Source organism: Salvia splendens, unplaced genomic scaffold (genome assembly GCF_004379255.2).
Source record: "Salvia splendens isolate huo1 unplaced genomic scaffold, SspV2 ctg108, whole genome shotgun sequence".
Taxonomy (NCBI): domain Eukaryota; kingdom Viridiplantae; phylum Streptophyta; class Magnoliopsida; order Lamiales; family Lamiaceae; genus Salvia; species Salvia splendens.
The window spans coordinates 61-19186 of record NW_024598625.1 but is presented as its reverse complement, the minus strand read 5'-3'; the positions used below and the strand labels follow the sequence as shown (position 1 = coordinate 19186).

The window sequence follows — 19126 nt, the reverse complement described above, 5'->3', positions numbered from 1 at the left end:
CCATTTCAAATAATTTCTTGAAATTAAAATCAAAATAAGCTTTTTATTCATATTGGTGGTGTTCGGTTTCTAAGATAAAATAATACTAAGATATAATCTAAAATTAAGATTATTTTAATCATAAGAGATTAATAATTATTTGATGATTATCCATCTAGAATTAAACCACCGTCTACATTTTTTTCTCGGATACCTTGCAAGAATCTCAAATAAAAAGGTGAATATTGAAGCAATATAAGCCTTTTCTCCCCATTTTTCGCCAATTACAGAATCAGAAGTGAAATTTGATTCTACTGCTGAAAGTGTAGAGACTTGTTTCTGAACTCGTTCAAGGCTGATCTACCCACGATCTGCGCGACCTTCTCCCATCAGCCATGGTATCTCTCTTCCTCTCTCACGCGCACACAAAATACACGCTAGATCGGCGGATTTTTTGTAGATAGATTTACCCTACTTGTTCAAGTTATGCTTACCAGTGTCAATACTGCGATTCCTAGTCAATTGTTCAAATGATGCTCATCAAATAAAGACTAGCTAAATTGTTAACTGATGTGGCGATTTTGCGGAACGATTATTAGGTTTTCGCTGAATCCTTTGTTTATATGCTATAGTTTGTGAGATCCGGGCCTATATTTGCACCTGAAGCATTTGTAAATGGATTTCGATAAATTTGGAGTACCTTGAGTGGAATAAATATTGATCCTGAGTGAAGGAAAATATTTCATTTCCTATACTAGCACTCGCTTGATTTATTGATAAATGAAATAAATTTTCATAAAGAAATAGATCGATATGAGAATGTACGGAAGTTAGTGAGTAGTGATCTAATATTTTGTGGTACATCTTATACATCATCCTTAATGGCTACATCTAAACATGGCGGCATATAGTTTTCCTTCTGTGTTAGTTTAGTTTTGCCAGATTTCCTTTTATGACTGAAAACAATCATCTCATGATGTTGGTTGATCCTTATGTTGTCTCTTCCTTTACAGAATTTGTGCCCTGCTGTGAAGAACATTCTCCTTCTTGATTCAGAAGGGAACCGTGTCGCAAGCAAGTTCTTTACAGATGACTGGCCAACTAATAAAGCAAAAGAAGCTTTTGAGAAGGCTGTATTCACCAAGACTCAGAAGACAAATGCCCGAACTGAAGGTGCTCTTTGAGTTTCAACTTTTTGTACAGTTTTGTGTTATTCACCTAGTCTGTTCAACAATTGAGTAGGACTTGCATTGTAGGAAACCTCAGTTGATCTACGGTACTGTATCTGGGTAAGCATATGTTGCAATCTTTGAAATGCCCCTTATGCATCATGGTCTGATGGACTAGAGGCCTCTTCTCAACAGTGAATGCATACATGCTTCACATTATCATATCACTGCAACCAGTTAAAAATGACTCCCTGACTAGCTTTGTTGCACTATTTCCTATCTTGCTTGAACTAGAACCTTAATGCTTGATGATATTTCCATTCTTCAAATTATTTCCATATGTGTCAAGGCTATAGCTTCTTCTACTAACTTTAGCCTTTGCTTTTCCTGGCTGACATCTCCAGCTGAGATAACTATGTTCGAGGACAACATCATTGTGTACAAGTTTGTTCAGGATCTGCACTTTTTGTTACTGGGGGTGAAGATGAAAATGAAATGATCTGGCCACTGTTCTTCAGGGATTATTTGATGCTGTTGCTATTCTACTTAGGTAAATTAGCTTGGTCCTCCTTATTTTCCTTCGGGGTATAAATTTATTTGTTATGTGATTCACGTACACTCTTTGCTCGAAATGCTATATAATTCTCCAGGGACAATGTTGACAAGAGGGAGGCGCTCGAAAATCTGGACCTCATTTTGTTATGCATTGATGAAATTGTTGATGGCGGGTAGGCATCATCTTCTTTTTCCCATTCGTCATGAAAATTAATTGAAGATTCATAATAATTATATACTCTAGATACCCTAAGCTAGGTTGTAGCAACAATCTTCTCTAGTAAAAGCTACAACATTGTTGATGTTTCCATGACTCCTCTCTCTTTTTCGATGTGTAGCATTATTTTGGAAACTGATGCAAGCAGCATTGCAAGTAAAGTTTCAACTAACAGTATTGATTCTGCGGCACCACTATCTGAGCAGGTATGTGGTTCTTTGGTTTCAACGTTGCCCTCTGGAATCATGTCCTTGGCTGGGAGGCTAACTATTTTATATTTGCTTGAGTTCTGATTCCAGTTTTTTTTATATGCAGACTCTAAGTCAAGCATTGACAACTGCGCGCGAGCATTTTGTGAGATCCCTTTTACAGTGATGATAAGGCTTCTAGTTGAAAATATTGAACGGAGGTATAATTGACTCCGGATTATGCTGCATGAGACTTGATATGATTTAGTTCCAACAGTTTCGCAAGATGTTGCTTTTTTCGTGTTCTCTTGTCGATTGTTTTCACTTCACGATGGCATCCAGATTCCAGCCCTTGACTGCTTGCTCGACATTACTCCCTCCGTCCCGCTTTAGGAGTTCCGGTTGATCAATTTCGGGCGTCAGACTTTAGGAGTCCCGGTTGGGATAAACTAATAAAAAATACCTATAAAGTAAGTAAAAAAGTGTTAAAAGTGGGTCTCAACATCCATTACAACATTTATTTATTACACACTCAATTAAAAGTGACTCCCAACATCCATTACAATATTTATTTATTTCAACCGGGACTCCTAAAGCAGGATGGAGGGAGTATTATATAAGAATTGCGCGACTCATGCTTTGTTTCCATTAACTTCGAAGTTGAGGTGTTGCACAATAAACAAAAATACAATCTTGTGTTGGTATGTTGGGTGATAGGAACATATTATAACTCTAAATAACTATTGTTCAATTTAATTACTCCACTTTGTAATTTGAGGTATATTAACAGGCAAATTGTCTTAAAAAATTCCCAAATTGATTATATTATAATTTTGCTATTTTCTCAATTGTATTTAATCTCATATTTGAGGAAATTATGTGTGATGCTGCAAATAAAACAAAAGCTTTGACTATTTAAACGATTTCATTTAATACACATATTCGGTTATATCTTTAAGTTTTATACATGTATGTGTTACATTTATAATTTTGATAACGTAGCATTTCGGAATTTTTCGCTGTGCGACAAGAAAAATATCAAAGTTATATAATCGGTCATTTTTAAAATTGCAGGTTAACTAGAATTTAACAAAATTTGATAAGTTTTTTTTAGCAATTTGCCTGTATTGATTCCCAGATTGTTAAAATAAACTTCAGTATGCTATTTTGAGCTTAGTGCAAGCATAAACACAATATTTCAAATCGAATATATTCCAACTAAAAAAAGAATGAAATGGTGAAAGAAAAAGAGAAGTCTCCACTAACACAAAGTTAGCACTCGAGTTCCTACGTTACGTTACGTTACATCAAACAAACATGATAATACAACTTCGTGGCTGCTCAATCCCATTCCATTTTCTTGAAAAATCATAAAAATCCCATACATGAAACGGCTTGAAAAAGCCTCTTTTTTCACGCAGATTACATTTCCCCTGAAAAACCAGGAGGTGATACAATTAGCTGTTGCTCTACCAAAGTTGTGGCTGCTTAGGCGGCTGCTGCTGCTGCTGCGCTTGTAGTGACGACACGTCCTGCGGATTCTGCTGCTGCGGCTGATCGTGTGATGCACCGCTCTGCGAATGGTAGAAGTTAGGGTACCCCAGCGCCCCGTAGCTCTGTGATGGCGGCTGCTGCGCTTGTCTGAATCCACCAGATTGCTGGTTTTGTACCTGGTAATTGTAATACGTGCTGGCGGGAACAGCTGACATCGTTCTAGAATTGAGCCCGTGAAGCCACATTGCTGAGTTGTCGTTCTGAGAAGATGCGAACGACACAAGTCAGCCTCTAATGAAACGAGTATTTTTTATTAGGATAGGATTAGGAACACGAGACATACCTGCTGCTGGAGCGAGAGCAAGTTGTCCTTGTACTGTTGTTCTCTTAAGACGTCGTCATAGCTTAGATTATTCGTTCCAGATGGAGCAGCGGTAGGGAAATTTCCAGGGGCGTTTGTGGTATTTCCGAAAGCACCGTATCCAGGAGCAGACTGTGGCGGACTAGTGGCGGAAACATTGTTTTTGTATTGAGAAAGTAGAGATTGATGGTATGAGCTGTTGCCTGCAAATGTTTGCTGAAAAGCAGAAGGCAGGTATGTGTAGCTCTGAGGCAAGTATTGGTAGCCGATCATGTTAGCGTATGGTCCCAAAGGAACACTGGGCTGCGTATACGGATGAACAAGTTGTTGAGGAGGAGGGGGTCCCGTGGGGATGCCCGTCCCAGACTGCGTTTGTGGAGATGGCTGTGACAACGTGAAACCAGCAGTCTTTAATGCCTGAAAAAGTCACAGCAACGAAACACGCTCATGAGTTTTCGCAGAAACAGTTTACACCAAATCCCACGCACACACTATCGCACAAGAAAAAGCATTACTACAGAATGTTATAAATGATAAGTTACAATAAGATTCACCGGATTAGTTTACCTCCGACATAGAAATCGCTGAACCGCCAAATTTGTCAGTCATGGATTGATTTACTGGGAAAGGAGAGTACCGGAGATCGTTTTCTCTGGTGGACTGATTAGCAGGGGTCAAATTACTTGGTAGTGCATTTGTGTACGACTGATGTTAACAAAGAGACGACGAGCAAACTAAGTTTGAATATGAAGCTTCAAATTCCAGTTTTGTACAAAAAATTAACATAAAGCATATTTGAAGACAAAGGGAAAGATATTTTACCATAACATCTGAATAAGCAGCTAGATTCTGCGCATGGGAACTTGTTTGATTAAAAGTAGCATTTAATTGTTGATCGTCATCATAGGTGTAGCCAGAGTTGGAAGGGGGGAAAGCGTATTGACTTCCATGAGCCCCTTCAGCATTTTCAGGCTTCAACTGTTCTTGTTGAGAAGCTGAAGATGGATCATAATCCCTTGAACCAGCACTGTTTCTATGGAACAAACCACTGTCAGAAGCATTTCGCAATGAGTCGTCAACATAGTAATCATTACTTCTGCAACGATAGAAGATGGAAGCCAAAGTTAAAATGTGAGAAAAATAAAGTAAAGTGTATCCCCAAATCGTTCAATATACTCAACGTTAGTACCTAGAGTCAATATGCCCAACAGATGGAATATCAGGATCGCTACGTCGTTCCTCTTCCAAGTTAGTTTCTACAGGCAAAGATTTCACAGTGCCAGAAGAATATGCAGCACCCCTGGCAGATCCAAAACTACCAAAGCTCAAGTTCAAACAACCAGCATTTTGAACTTGCAAATGATCGGGAATCACCACAGTAGGAGTAATATATTCTTCCGAAGGCAATCCTCCATCATCCTTCTCCACATTAAGCTGTTGCAAGTCTCTGGTGACTGATGACACTGAAACCCCAATATCTTCAACTGCAAGATCAAGGACAATACTTAAATGGTCAAGTATAGAGACTCGTGAATATAGAAAAGTAACATTAACTGGACCAGGAGAGTGAAATATCAAAGCGCATGATCAAGCGTTGTGCAAGAATCAGACAGTCACTAATTACTTTACCAACTCAACAACATACAAACATCCACAGTTTTATTTTGTCAATATAAAGGACAATAAGTTCACGGTGCTTTGAAACAAGTGGCGATCGTTACAAAGCTTCTAATGCTATTCCTATAGTGCAAAGTTTACCTCGAACTTGATATATACCATACGTATCTGCCTAACAATAATATTGAGGCCATCATTACTTCAACCTAAAATCAGGTATGGTGCTAAAGGTGTTGCAATCAATAGCTTAGCAATAATTGTAAAAACCCCACCTTTATGGAAATCATGAGGAGCGTGATGCTGAAACGAACCCATGTCTTCATACAAATCATTTTCATACAGAGATGCACCTCTTGAATCATCTTCCAAAATCTTCCTATTGGTGATAGAATCAGATTGTGCTGCATCAGCACCATAATTTTCTGTGTATTCATCTTCTTCGTCTTCTTCTTGAACCACTTCTGCCTCAGGCAGTTGATTGACACTGACAGAAGGTATACCAGATGGCGCCAGATGCTGCTCAGAGTCCACAGCATAGTACGGTTCCGATTGCACATGTGCAGCAGTAGGCTTCTCCATGGCAGGCCACTCTTCATTAGTTCCTGACTCATAATCTTTCGATGAATGTTCTGCCGGAAATCTTAAATCATTGCGGTGAGATGCATTCTGTGAATGTGATGTTTTATTCTGTGGTCTGCCCATCTTTACAATGTCAGCCATGGAAACCTGTCCAGGAGCACCAGCCCATGCAGATTGATATCCAGAAGCTTGCTGTACTCCAGATGGAGCAGCCTCGGCTGCGCCATCCAAGAACCCTTTATTTTCAGCAGTCGTGCCATTACTGCAACATTCCATCCAGAAAATGGGAAAAATAACACTGTGAGCCTTAAGGTGTATGAATGTAATGAAGTAAGTAACAACTAAGTCGGAATCTGCATATACACTTTCTAACTCGATAAGTGTAACATATGAACAGTAAAACATGAAAGAATATGAAGCACATTACATCATGTATACATTTGGATAAACCTGTTCACATGTCTGTGCAGAACGAGAAAAAAAACTCAAGTGTTAACGCAATGACATTCCGAAATTGCTCACATAAATTAAAGAAAGGAGCTCATATGTAGTCATGGATATATTCACACAGCAGCTATATAATAACCTAACTACAAATAACAAAACAATTTGCTAACTGCAACTTTAAATTAGAATTGAAGATCCAAGAAGTTCAAGCAGACAGACCTGGGTCCTGTGGATACTCTGCTTCTGTTAATTCTTGAAGTAGCAGATATCGAGGACACTGATCCATCTTCTTTCTTATATGTCGTCTTTCCAACCAAAGTAACAGACTCTGCAAATGAAGACAGAAGAGGTATATAAAATATTAGTGTCTGGCCGCTGAAATATCTATTATTCAAGGTCATCAAGGTTGAAAAGAGTACCAGAAGAATAATGAGTTGAACCACCTCGGTGACGATCAGTACCAGTTTTTCCACTTCTACCAGTATTATTATTAGCCCCACGAGACCTAGCCTCAGTAGTGTCTTTACCCTGTGAGAACACGATAGGAACATCATGTTAAAGAAGCTAGATAAGAGCCCCTTCATAAGTTTCATTCTATCCATGCGCGAACGCGAAGAACAAACAAAACTTAACAAACATCTGCCAATCTGATCCACCTTATATGAAGGTACTAATTACTATGATAGACGCCAACTATGAAATAAACCCATGTATGCATGGATGAGAATCACGCACCTCTTTTTTCTTTTCTCGTTTACTTTTCACCTCATGGAAAGGATCTAGATAATAGCAAAGACATCAGCTAAGAGTTATAGATATGACTATTAACAAATCAATTCAACTTTAATTCACGTGTCATTAGGTAATCTACAGCTGAAACAACAACAACTATCCGACTGATCATATCAACAAAACACAGTATTAGGTCCCAACTACAAACTTATGTGGAACACAGTGGCACCATAATTAATCATTATAAACCCAATATTTTACAGCATACAACTGCGCATTCAAAAATGCAAGAGCATGACGGTCCAAATGCAGCTTGAATGAGAGAAAACTACATATAGCACAGAAATCATATCCTAGGCAGAAATGAAAGAGAACTTACAATTAACCTAATTCGCCTAGGAAAATGAAAGTCAAAAACTTGCCTTCAGCTAAAAAATGGAAACGGCACCAAATTTTCAACTCACAACAAACAAAAAAACGAAATGCCCTTTTCAAGATTCTCAATAAGTAATCTGACAGAAAATCCAAAATTGAAGATAAACATAGAAACTTGGAAACGAAAATAGACTTATTTTCAAAGATTCTCAAGAAGTTATCAAGTAATAGACAGAGAAAACACAGAATTGAAGATAGAAATATAAACTTGCAACAGAAAATTAAAATCCGAAAACACAAAATTGAAGCTAAAAATATGAACTTGCAACAGAAAATTAAATTCTTTTCAAAGATTCTGAAGAAGTAATCACGTAATGGAAAAAACCCTCAAAAAACAAAAATCCACCAATTAACAAAACTCTAGGGTTTTGGGTATTGAGGGAAGGAGAGACCTTGCGAGAGGAGACGATGGACGGCTTCGTCGGGGTCCATATTGCATTCCTTGAGGGCGGCATAGATCTCTGCCTCCGTGCAGTTAACAATCTCCTTCAAGCTCAGGACCATCTTCCGCGAGGCGGCTGGAATGGATTGCAGGCCGCCGCCATTTTTGGCGGCGCCGCTCTCCCTGGCCGTACTCATCGTCGCCTCTAGCAGATCTAGCACGCCGCGTGTGTCGCCTCAGAATCGCAGAGCCAGCGTTTGGGGTTATTCTGAGCTCCTCAAATCACTGGACTCTGCTTTTTGTCTTCACTTGACAATTACACGACTGTTACTTATATAGATATTCTACAGACAAATTTTATGTTAGCTCCTGAATCATTATCGTTTCATCAAATTACAATTATTTATTTTATTTTTAAACTTATATAAGTATTATTATATCAATAAATAAAATATATAAAAATATAACAAGTGGAGTAATGTTTTCATGTGTAGTGTACTATTTCTTAAATATCTTATAGACTTATTTTAGTAGTAGTTTAGTTTAATCTTGGTAAATAGTGACTCAAGGAAATATGAAAAAATGACAAAGTTCAAAACAAGAAAAAGGCCAAAAAAAAGGTTGCACATGATACACGGACCAGTGCAAATGGATTACAAGTTGCATGATCCGTGGAGATTTAAGGCTCTCAAAAGTTACTCAACCACAAATGTAGTGGTGCACACTACACGGTCGAGTATAGGTTAAAACCCATACAATGCATAAGACCTCTATCGCGTGGTTCTAAAGAAACAATATGTGTCCCATGTCAATTATCACGACCTATCAAGAGCATGTTAGGCGATCGTATGGCTCATATAACACACCATGCAACCGAGTGAACTTTGACGATCCCAAACAACACTACAACTCAACCAAATGGTGTGCATTAACACACCGCACGGCTGAGTGATGTGTTAGGAGAAAATAGGTAAATTTTGATTCGAATTTAAACCCACTGATGACTGTTCTTACTCTAGTATAAAAACTTTTATCAGTATTTACATAATGAGAGTTCAGGACATAGAGAAAATTTAATATTTTTGCAACAAACGCAAGCAATATGTGGATCGACAAGATTGACCATCAAATTCATCTATCAAACTTATTTTATCATGTGATAATTTTGTGATGTTCTAAATAATAAAGTAATTGCTTATTTTTTATGTCTCGTTAACTCGGATTAAGAGCAATGCATAAATCTGAAAGTTGAAACTATAGAGCCAAATTATTCAATGGAAGTCTAAGGATATATTAATAGTGTTTATATGTGATAAGTTGATATGGCGTCCACTACGATTCCTCGGGGATAAGAAATTAGGGAGTTAAACTTATCACTATCCTTAATTTAATTGTATATAATCATGTTAGAGTGTTACATGTGTTAAAACCGATTAAAACAGTTTAGAGAATTTCTTGTCATGTTAGATTTTGGCCTTGAAACCGACTTTAGTTGTAATTGTAAAGCACTGTAGATTTTGTAACGGCAGAACAGTAGTGGATAGTCAATCTCTTTTAGCGGCATAAAACAGAAGCAGAAAGAGTAATACAGAGTGAGAGATGGTGAGGCTTCTACTCTGCAACTCCTCACTATCACCACTCTCCCCTCCACCACCGCCGCCGCCGTCGTCGTCGACGACGAAGCTAGCACTCGTAATTCCTCCGCTCAGTAACTCCATCCCGATAAGCAATTCAGATTATTCGCAGAGGATTCCGTCAATTTCGCAGGCATTTAGCTCTACTCTGATCTCCCTAGCACTCTCCCTAGGGCTTTTCTGCGCGTCTCCTTCGCATTCAACCGCTCTAGAACCAGTTCCTCCGCAGCAAGAGCTAATTTGCCGCGAATACGATGATTACGTGGATGATAAATCGACGGGGGAAGCGGTGACGAATGAGGAAATCGTGGAAGAGGCGTGGCAAATTGTGAACGATAGTTTCCTCGAGACTGGCCGGCACCGATGGTCTCCTGATTCGTGGCTTGTATGTGTTACTGTCGAGTCTATGCAGAGCGTATCATGCTACTTTCGCACGAGGGTTGTTGCGATTGATTGAGTTTAATTTTGTTGTGATGTAGAAGAAGAAGGAGGATGTTTTAGGCAGCTCGATTCAATCACGATCAAGAGCGCACGATATCATTAGACGAATGTTGGCGAGCTTGGGAGACCCCTACACGCGTTTTCTTCCTCCCACTGATGTGATAATTTTCTCATCTTTGATTCCCTTTCTAATGGAAAATATGCTTCACGTTCTTCTTTTATGAGTGTCTGCTTCTGTACATGTTGAATTTATTTGCATACGACTGTTTTCTTGTTTCTGAAATTGTTTCTCTGCATCTCTTGGATGGCGGTCTTTGCATGCTTCATGAATTGTTTTCTTGCATGACATTTCTATATTTTCTTTGTAGTTTTTCGACCGAATTTGCAAGTAAAGTTAGCCTTCAAAAGTTGGCACAAGATATTTGAAGCAGCACTTTGAACCTCTATTTACTTTGATTTCTCAGTGACCGTACTAACAGTTACCATTTTTATGTGTCAAGTATGTTGTCTGAGGTCTGCTGGCCCAAGGATAGTGATCATCTAATATTCACTATATTATGCCATTGGAATAATTAGAAAATATTAGATCATTCATGCTTGAATGAGCATTTCATGACTCAGTCGGACAGGGACTACAGAATATATATTCCATTCGGATTTGAATACTTGCCAAGTTATCTTTTTCTTCATTATAATTTATACTCATTTAACTAAATTATCCACCTATTTTCTATCTTGTTATCAAATATTTGGTGGTCCCTTTTTGTCAAAGGCTTCGTTTCTTATATCCGAACATTGTTGTGTACTTATTGCTCAAAAAGAAAAATCTTTGTTGTGAATTTGTTTTTTATACTTACTTCAATATGCTGTAACTTAAACAATTTTCAGTTTTCTTATTCCATGGCTTGTGTTGGTTCCATCATGAACAAAAGTTCGCCAAGATGGCAAGGTATGATATGTCTGGAATTGGGATAAACCTGAGGGAAATTCCAGATGAAAATGGAAAGGTGAGATTGAGGGTGTTAGGACTTCTTCTGGATGGCCCTGCCCACACTGCTGGGATTAAACAGGTAAGGGAGCTCAGTCTATGGCACACTAGCTTTTCCGTTTGGAAATTTTGATCTGCATTTAAACCATGAACTCATATATACAGGGTTGTTTCTTAGATAAATTTGATCTTTATCACGTGGAGATTTTTTACATGCTCGTTATGTCATCACTTCTATCAAAGGCATACGATATGCTCCCATAGGATTTTCTGTATTCTATTTTCATTTTCTGAATTTAAATTTTTTGCCACCTGAGGGTAAAATGTTATATCGATCCTCTCATTATGCCAATTTTCAAGCTACCTCCTAACGTGATGCAGATCAGTTGAATATGATGATATTATGAAGTCACCTTGAGCAATCCAAAACATGACTTATCTGTTATTGTTAAAAGTATGGATCACCACCAAATCAACTTCTTCGCCCTCCTAATTTTTTCCTCACTGATACTTATGACTTATCCAGTAATAAGATGAAGTTTATCTTACATTATTGTATGGATTATAGTTGTTAGACGATTACTTTGTGGACATACAACGATCATTATTATCTTTCTCTGGTTTCAAGCTCCATGTATGTTTTTATATATATTTGTTCCCTATCCCCACTTCTATTAGGGTGATGAACTCCTGGCTATTAATGGAGTGGATGTGATAGGAAAATCAGCATTCGAAGCATCATCAATGTTACAAGGACCCAGTGAAACATTTGTTGATGTCACGGTTAGTCAAGTGCACACAACATCGATCCATCAGTCTTACTTGTGTTCCTCCTGCTAATGCTTGATCAACAATTATTTTTAGGTCAAGCATGGGACCTGTGGGCCTGTACAATCAGTAAAGGTGCAGAGGCAATCTGTTGCCAAGTCTCCAGTTTTTTACAGGCCGGAACAGGTTAAGAATGGGCAAAGTACTGTTGGTTACGTTCGCCTAAAAGAGTTCAATGCTTTGGCCAGGAAAGATTTGGTTACAGGTAGTTTTTTGTACAGATGCCATTGTCACATTCAAAACTTATGCTTTTGTAAGAAGTTAGTGGTGTTGTACTGTTATTTCATCCTTTACAAACCTTAGAATTATTGGTTTGTTATCAGTAGTAATTTTTTTGGTTTAGTTTACCATGCATCTGTTTTTTTTCTGTAGCAATGAGAAGACTTCAAGACATGGGTGCTTCTTACTTTGTCCTGGATCTTAGATATAATCTTGGTGGACTAGTGCAGGTATATATATCTGTCTGTTAAAGATGCATCATTATTAATCCATATTCTTCATTCTAGATATCACCCCGTGAAGCTTGTTTCTGAATATAATGACAAACTTGAGATATATTAATGCTAATATGTAGAGGGAGATAAAAGAAGCATGCCATGAATTATTAATTTTGAGTGCGGGGCCATGCTCTAATAGGAAAAGTGCTATACTTTTTTGGGGCCCTAAATATAGTAATTGTGCTATGCTATCGGGGGGGAGAGGGAGTATGTTCTAGTTTACTCAACTCTCTAACCAATGCTTAAATGGTGCAGGCTGGCATTGAAATTGCAAAACTTTTCCTTGACAAAGGACAAACAGTAAGTCATTCTAGCCAGTTTTGTATCTCGTTAGTCAGTAGTTGTTTTTCCTCTTCATTTTCTTATGGTGAATCACAGGTCCAATGAATTTTTCTTAAGCATTCAGTTGGAACTTGTCTTCACTAAATCAGACAATCTGGGTGGGGAGTATAAGTATTACTGTATGATTAGTGTGTATTATGGCTTTTTCAATGTCAGGTGTTCTGTTTGAGCATTCTTTATCCTGTCTCTTCTCTAACTACAATAAGAGAATCTGGATGGGGAGTATTATTGTATGAATTGCCTGCAGATCCTTTTTTTGTTGCAGCTTTTACATGTTAGGTGTTCTGTTTGAGTACTCTATATCGGTTTTCTCTTCCTTTCTCTCTACCTCTCGTTTTCTTTTTCTGCCCGTTGTACATTTTGGGTGGGTTTGGTGCGCCTAGAGAGAGATCAGATACACTGGAAAGACCTAGGTCAATGTCATATTATCATGTAGCATATCTGTTGTGGGAGTACCTTGCTCCTAGATTCATGGAAAGTAAGATAGTTTATGACGGCGGAAAATACAGCACTATTCTCGGTTTCTATATTCTCGTTATATGTTTGTTTGACTATTTAGATGATCACATTGTCGTCTTCTTGTGCAGGTGACTTACACAGTTGGTAGGGATCCACTATCCGTGAAGAATATTGTCGCTGAAAGTTCGCCTTTATTTAGTGCACCTGTTATTGTAAGAACAACTTCAGATGATTCATGCATTTCCGACTTAAAATATACTATAAATTTTGTCCATCCATCCTGTGACATTCAATTTTTTCTCGTAGATAGTAACACGTAGGTTTTGATTGGATTTCTTCTTGTAGATGGTATAGGAACTATGTGAGGATCTTAGCATTGCCATAACATGTTTAATTTCTTATCATTCTCTGATCGCATTATCCTTAATTATGTGAATTTCAAGGTTAATTGTTTGTATATCTCTGTATTCAGCCATATCATGTAGGTATTCTTCATTATTATGGAAAATCATTTGTGGGATATTACTTGAGGGTTTAGGGTTTAAAAATTTTGGTGGTGTCAAATTATTCTACTCCACTCACTTTTGTGGTTGACTGATGGTTGTCAATGTTGAAAGACAGGGAAACTCTAGATGTAGAAGTGTCACTAAGTTCATGTATAAGTTCTGATAAGCTGGAAAGTGGAAACTATACAGCCTGTTTTCATATCTTCTTTCCGAATGCTATGAATTTAGGCTGCATTTAACTACTCACTAATTTGGTATGCTGTTGTCAAGGTTATTTTCTTTGAAACTGACCCCAAACCCAGTTCTTCATGCGGACTTTATACCTACCCTAACAACATAAATTTCAAGGCTAAGTCTCATGGACACAGCTTCATGATGATTGCATAAATAAAGATAATAGTCAATTTTCTCACTGGGGCTTCTTGGACATTTGACACAGTTCTAAATTGTAAATGATATTAATATGTTCATGCTGGGTGCAGTATACCAACATTTATGGTTTTTTTCTATTTGACTTTATGAAATGTTACATTTTTTATCTCATGTATACTCTTTCTGCAGGTCTTGGTGAACAAAAATACTGCCAGTGCAAGTGAAATTGTGAGGATTCAGATTATGTCTGTGATTTATAAAGAACTGTTGTATTAATATCTTATGATGACGTGATTGGTCTTACAGGTTGCCACTGCTCTTCATGATAACTGTAAAGCTGTGCTTGTGGGTGAAAGGACATATGGAAAGGTCAGATTCCAAATATTTTGTTTCTTGTATAGATTATTTTGGAATATGTGTACTTTTAGGTTATGCAAAAATTTTGGTTCTAATGTTTGCTTGCTGAGTTAGATAGTATCTATCAACTTCCAGTACATAATTAAAGAATCTATGAGGAATAAAGGAATAAAATTTTGAGTTGGTTGCAATCTTTTAAGAGATACTACTAATGAAGCATTTCGTGTTATGATGCATGAGTGATAAGCGTGTCCCTTGACTCCCTTTTCTTCACAAAGTATTTATTAAGCATGCTTAGGATATTCCGTCTATATAAAGAGGCTTGACGTCTGGTCATACATCTAGAATGGTAGTCATTTACCATTGGGAATCACATGAATCTCCAAACCTGGCAATACTCACCATTTACATGTGATTCATGCTGTTTTATGGTGCTTCCAACAAGAAAACATGAGAAGCACGTGCTGAGCTGAGCTTTTTAGTCAAATTAATAGGCTATCTTAGCTGCCACATTAGTGAAGATGCTGGTTGTTTGGAAGGAACCTTAACATCATAGGCCAGGGCTGACGAATATGTTGTTTATGTTGATTGAGAAGCAACAAGAGAGGAGGGTCAATTTTCCCATGCCTTCACCGCAGTATACAAATTTGTAAAGCTTCATTTTTCCTTATTTGTCTGGTATAGGTTATTTCTTGTATTTTGAGATAGAATCTTTGTTAGCCTTGGTTATCATCACACCCTCATAATGGCCTTTTTAAAAATCTAGAATTTCATTGCAAGTCCAAGATATCTTTTAGGGTGTTGGCTATCAAATAATTAACTCTCTCTGACCAATATGCATATTGTTTTCCAAGTCCCCTAATCCCTCACTGTGGGAGATCAGGGAGTTTTCTTGCTATATGTACTAATATGCCCCTGACTTTTTGCAGGGCTTGATCCAATCTGTTTTTGAGCTCAACGATGGGTCTGGCGTGGTGGTAACCATTGGGAAGTATGTCACACCAAATCATATGGACATTAATGGCAATGGAGTTGATCCTGATTTTGGCAACTTCCCTGGTTAGACAGACGGACTTTGGATTGTTTTTATTTTTTATTTGTGGAAATAAATGGCGAATGGCTTGAATCTGAATCGATGTCCTGGTGCAGCTTGGAATGAAGTCACCAGATACCTGTCTTCTTGCCACAAACCACAAGAAGGATGAAATGGATGTTATATTCTTTATCCATCTCTCTCATATCCACCACTTCAGCTCATGGAGAGATTGTAATTCTTTTGGTGATTGGTCTTCGGGTAAAGAGGGACAATTCATCGTCATCCTATATCTGGATGCTGTCCAACCCTCGTGGCTGATGCACATTCCCGCTCTTGATTTCTTGAGCTGCGGTGGCGAATATCAAGATTACTGGCTGCTCATTTTTGCCTGGTTTTTTGGTTTTGTTAAATACCTATACCACAGTGACAGGATACTGTATATAACTAATTTCTCAACCAGTTGAAGAACCTTATGGTTGAGTGAGGGATTTTGTTCTTGAATATGTACAGTATCTGTCACTAAATACCCCATCATCAGTGAACTACTACTTTATTTGCATTATTCTCTTAATCACTAAGTTTCATGTACTTGTGATTATAGTCTTGTACTGTTATAAAATTCCACATTGCAAAAGTAATTGTGGTTAAGCTGTTAACTAATTGTTTAGATTAACATCAAATGACAATTAGCATAAAGACACGTGTCAGGTTCAAGACAAAATAGCATCTCTCACACTGACAGTTGAGGCCTTTTCAGACAACATGAGATGTGATTCTCAGAATAATATCTATGTTGTTTCCCCACCTTTATCTTTATTTAGTATACTATGTAAGTTTTAACAGCTGAGAGAGAGGATTTAGTGATCCCAACACTTTTAACCTTTTTCCCTCTCCATGCAACTTTTTTTTTTGCTGCTGAGGAGCACTTCCTCTTGCTTGAAGCTTCCAACAAACCAATGCCTCCTCCCTTAAGTTTTCTTTATTCCCCAACACAAAGCTCTCCTTTTCTCTCTTCTATGCAAGAAACCTCTGATTCTTCATGCCTTTTTTATATAAGCTTGAGGCAGAGGTTCACAACAACCCTCTTGCTCAACAAAACAGATCCATCCCTGCAAAAGAGAAGAAGAAACCTACACCATGGCAAGATTCATGAAGACAAGAACACTTGCCAATGCCCTGTTCCTTCTCCTCTTTGTTTTTGTCATCTCAGGTGATTTTCATTTCTTTAGTTTTCATCACTTGTAGTAACAATGCATAAATCAAGAAATCATGCTATATACTGCAAAAAAAGAGGGTGGCATGAATCATCAAGAAATCAAGAAACCGAAACAACTAAATCTAAATGCAGCCTTTCTGTTTTTTTTTTTGCTTCAGATGCAAGCATTACAGAAAACCAAGAAGGAAGAAACCTAGACTACCAAGAAGACGAATCCTTCTTTTCACCTCTCACGGTAGCCACAGAGAGAGACAACAGCCAAGGGGATATTCCTATCGTGAATCCCACAACACCCGGCACGACTCCAATTGTAAACCCGAACGGCCCATCACCGCCATTCACCGGCGGAGGAATCGGTCCGATTCCGACCACTCCGACGGGACCGACCCCGACTTTTCCGGCAGGACCAACTACAACTGTTCCAACAGGGCCGACCCCAACTTTTCCAGCAGGACCCACCCCGACTGCTCCAACCGGACCGATGCCAACCACTCCGACGGGACCAACGCCGACAATGTCAGGAGGAGGCTCGTGGTGCATTGCCAGTCCCTCTGCTTCCCAGACTGCTCTACAGGTGGCGCTGGACTATGCCTGTGGCTATGGTGGAACAGATTGTTCAGCACTTCAACAGGGCGGGAGTTGCTATGAGCCGAACACAGTTCACGACCACGCCTCCTACGCCTTCAACAACTACTACCAGAAAAACCCAGCTCCTACCAGCTGTGTTTTTGGAGGAGCAGCACAGCTCACAAATACTGACCCAAGTAAGATACACAGAAACTGCATGTTTATAAGATTCAAATGTTAATAACACATTACCTTATTCATTTGTTGGTCATGCTGGTGATCCAGGTCATGGAAGCTGCAAATTTGCATCTTCGTCCAGCACTCCGACAACACCACAAACACCACCAACCATGATGACCCCTATAATTCCTATGACACCAACAGTTCCAATGACACCACCCAGGTAGAGTTTTTATCTATGTCCATGAACTGATTTCTCACTAAAGGCAAATTACTGAGATATATATACATGTATATTCCAATGCAGCACTACTACGACAGGAGGAAATGGTGGTTTTGACTCAACAGGCAACGATTATGGGTCTGAACCGACGGGAACCCCCAGTCCAGCAGGAACCATATCTGCCAATCTAGTACTGTTCATCACCATGAACTGTCTCATGTTATCAGTCACAGTAGCCAACCATTTCTAGACAAGCTGAGATCAAATTGGTTACCATCTCCCATATGAGATGGCAATCGCTTGGAAGCTTCAAAGATATGCAAAATTTTGGGGCGGAGGGGGTTACATTACAAATCTCAAGGTCTTAGCCACATGTTATTAGTTCTATGCTCTCAGATAGTGTAGGAAGAAAAGAGGGAGTAGAAACCATGCTGCTCTGAGTCCTAGATAGATAACTATATTCTACAGTTAATAACATTTCTATACAAGAATACATGCTCTAGGCTAGTTTTAGTGAAACCATGTGTAATATATTCAGATCCTATGGATGACCAGTGAGGATTAATAATATATTCATCAATATCTCTGTTTACTATTCTCTGGCAATACGAATTTTAAAAAATCATCATGTTTTATCCTGAGAAACCTAGTTGTAATAACCAGTTAGCAGACAGCCCATGCAACAGAAAACGAAAAAGCAAACAAGCAAAAAAGGGAAAGCTGGCAACAGAATTATTACAGTTGTGTAACAAGTAAAATAGCTAAATACCATTGATTTCAGAACAGCACAACAAAGAAAGTAACTGTACAGATGCACCTTTAAAATATTCAGTTTTACTAACAGCAGAATATGATCTAATCTGTTGGTAACAACTAACAAATTATCATTTTACATGCCAGCGGGGCTATTTCTTAAAACTAGATTAAGAGCAAACACGGCACAAGGGCAATACAGATGGTAGCCATGGTAGCAAGGATTGAATCTTGATTGAAAGATTTTGCCAAGCTGCCAGCTCTAGAAAAATGCAGGAACGCCAGATAAGCTGCTATTATCAATGAAAGAATAACACCTTCTTGGGTTCCTCTGCAGTGATCAGTGCATATAGACAAATCATTTTTTCAGTAACTAAATGGCATGTACACAGTATGCAATGGTTTTACAAACCTTAGTCTCATAATTTGGTAGGGAGCAACAATCACCAACAGAAGTGTTATAAATGGCAGCTCCAACTCCCCTGCAAACAATGAAAGAATAGATAAAATGTAACTTGAATCGCTGGTGCCCTTGTAGATTCAAAGAATGCAGCATTACAAAGACACCAATC

At 38.4% G+C, this 19126-nt stretch overlaps 3 protein-coding genes and 1 pseudogene across 6 annotated transcripts; 3 read left to right on the top strand and 1 right to left on the bottom strand.

Moving 5' to 3' along the window:
• Positions 1-212: 212 nt before the first annotated feature.
• Positions 213-2404, top strand: LOC121788574 (annotated as a pseudogene).
• Positions 2405-3343: 939 nt separating this feature from the next.
• On the bottom strand, positions 3344-8467 carry LOC121788573. Of its 3 annotated transcripts, none has more exons than XM_042187222.1 (10): positions 8166-8467; positions 7342-7385; positions 7026-7134; positions 6826-6934; positions 5853-6421; positions 5153-5447; positions 4786-5059; positions 4531-4671; positions 3946-4380; positions 3344-3862 (listed from the first exon to the last, which is right to left on the bottom strand). In XM_042187222.1, exons 1-10 carry the CDS (start codon positions 8350-8352, stop codon positions 3578-3580), a joined length of 2448 nt encoding a protein of 815 aa, XP_042043156.1. In that variant the 5' UTR covers positions 8353-8467; the 3' UTR covers positions 3344-3577. The 3 variants fall into 3 exon arrangements, with proteins under 3 accessions (XP_042043156.1, XP_042043158.1, XP_042043157.1); XM_042187224.1 differs by having other exon boundaries at positions 4531-4623; XM_042187223.1 differs by having other exon boundaries at positions 4531-4668; positions 8166-8466.
• A 1243-nt stretch (positions 8468-9710) lies between these two features.
• LOC121788575 (carboxyl-terminal-processing peptidase 1, chloroplastic-like) lies at positions 9711-16186 on the top strand. Of its 2 annotated transcripts, XM_042187226.1 has the most exons (12): positions 9711-10174; positions 10269-10388; positions 11163-11300; positions 11897-12001; positions 12083-12251; positions 12419-12495; positions 12799-12843; positions 13473-13556; positions 14412-14450; positions 14529-14591; positions 15509-15638; positions 15729-16186. In XM_042187226.1, exons 1-12 carry the CDS (start codon positions 9755-9757, stop codon positions 15782-15784), a joined length of 1446 nt encoding a protein of 481 aa, XP_042043160.1. In that variant the 5' UTR covers positions 9711-9754; the 3' UTR covers positions 15785-16186. The 2 variants fall into 2 exon arrangements, with proteins under 2 accessions (XP_042043160.1, XP_042043161.1); XM_042187227.1 differs by lacking the exon at positions 9711-10174 and having other exon boundaries at positions 11119-11300.
• Positions 16187-16546: 360 nt separating this feature from the next.
• LOC121788576 (PLASMODESMATA CALLOSE-BINDING PROTEIN 1-like) lies at positions 16547-18137 on the top strand. Its single transcript, XM_042187228.1, has 4 exons — positions 16547-16825; positions 16990-17595; positions 17684-17801; positions 17886-18137. Exons 1-4 carry the CDS (start codon positions 16753-16755, stop codon positions 18049-18051), a joined length of 963 nt encoding a protein of 320 aa, XP_042043162.1. The 5' UTR covers positions 16547-16752; the 3' UTR covers positions 18052-18137.
• Positions 18138-19126: the final 989 nt, after the last annotated feature.

Coding starts and splice junctions, on each gene's coding strand:
- LOC121788576 (XM_042187228.1), top strand. CDS start 16,753: ATGGCAAGATTCATGAAGACAAGAACACTTGCCAATGCCCTGTTCCTT. Junction 16,826..16,989: donor CTTTGTTTTTGTCATCTCAG/GTGATTTTCATT, acceptor TTTTTGCTTCAG/ATGCAAGCATTACAGAAAAC. Junction 17,596..17,683: donor GCTCACAAATACTGACCCAA/GTAAGATACACA, acceptor CTGGTGATCCAG/GTCATGGAAGCTGCAAATTT.
- LOC121788573 (XM_042187222.1), bottom strand. CDS start 8,352: ATGAGTACGGCCAGGGAGAGCGGCGCCGCCAAAAATGGCGGCGGCCTG. Junction 6,935..7,025: donor TTCAACTCATTATTCTTCTG/GTACTCTTTTCA, acceptor CTTCATTTGCAG/AGTCTGTTACTTTGGTTGGA. Junction 4,381..4,530: donor CAGCGATTTCTATGTCGGAG/GTAAACTAATCC, acceptor TGACTTTTTCAG/GCATTAAAGACTGCTGGTTT.
- LOC121788575 (XM_042187226.1), top strand. CDS start 9,755: ATGGTGAGGCTTCTACTCTGCAACTCCTCACTATCACCACTCTCCCCT. Junction 10,175..10,268: donor GGTCTCCTGATTCGTGGCTT/GTATGTGTTACT, acceptor GTTGTGATGTAG/AAGAAGAAGGAGGATGTTTT. Junction 12,002..12,082: donor AAACATTTGTTGATGTCACG/GTTAGTCAAGTG, acceptor AATTATTTTTAG/GTCAAGCATGGGACCTGTGG.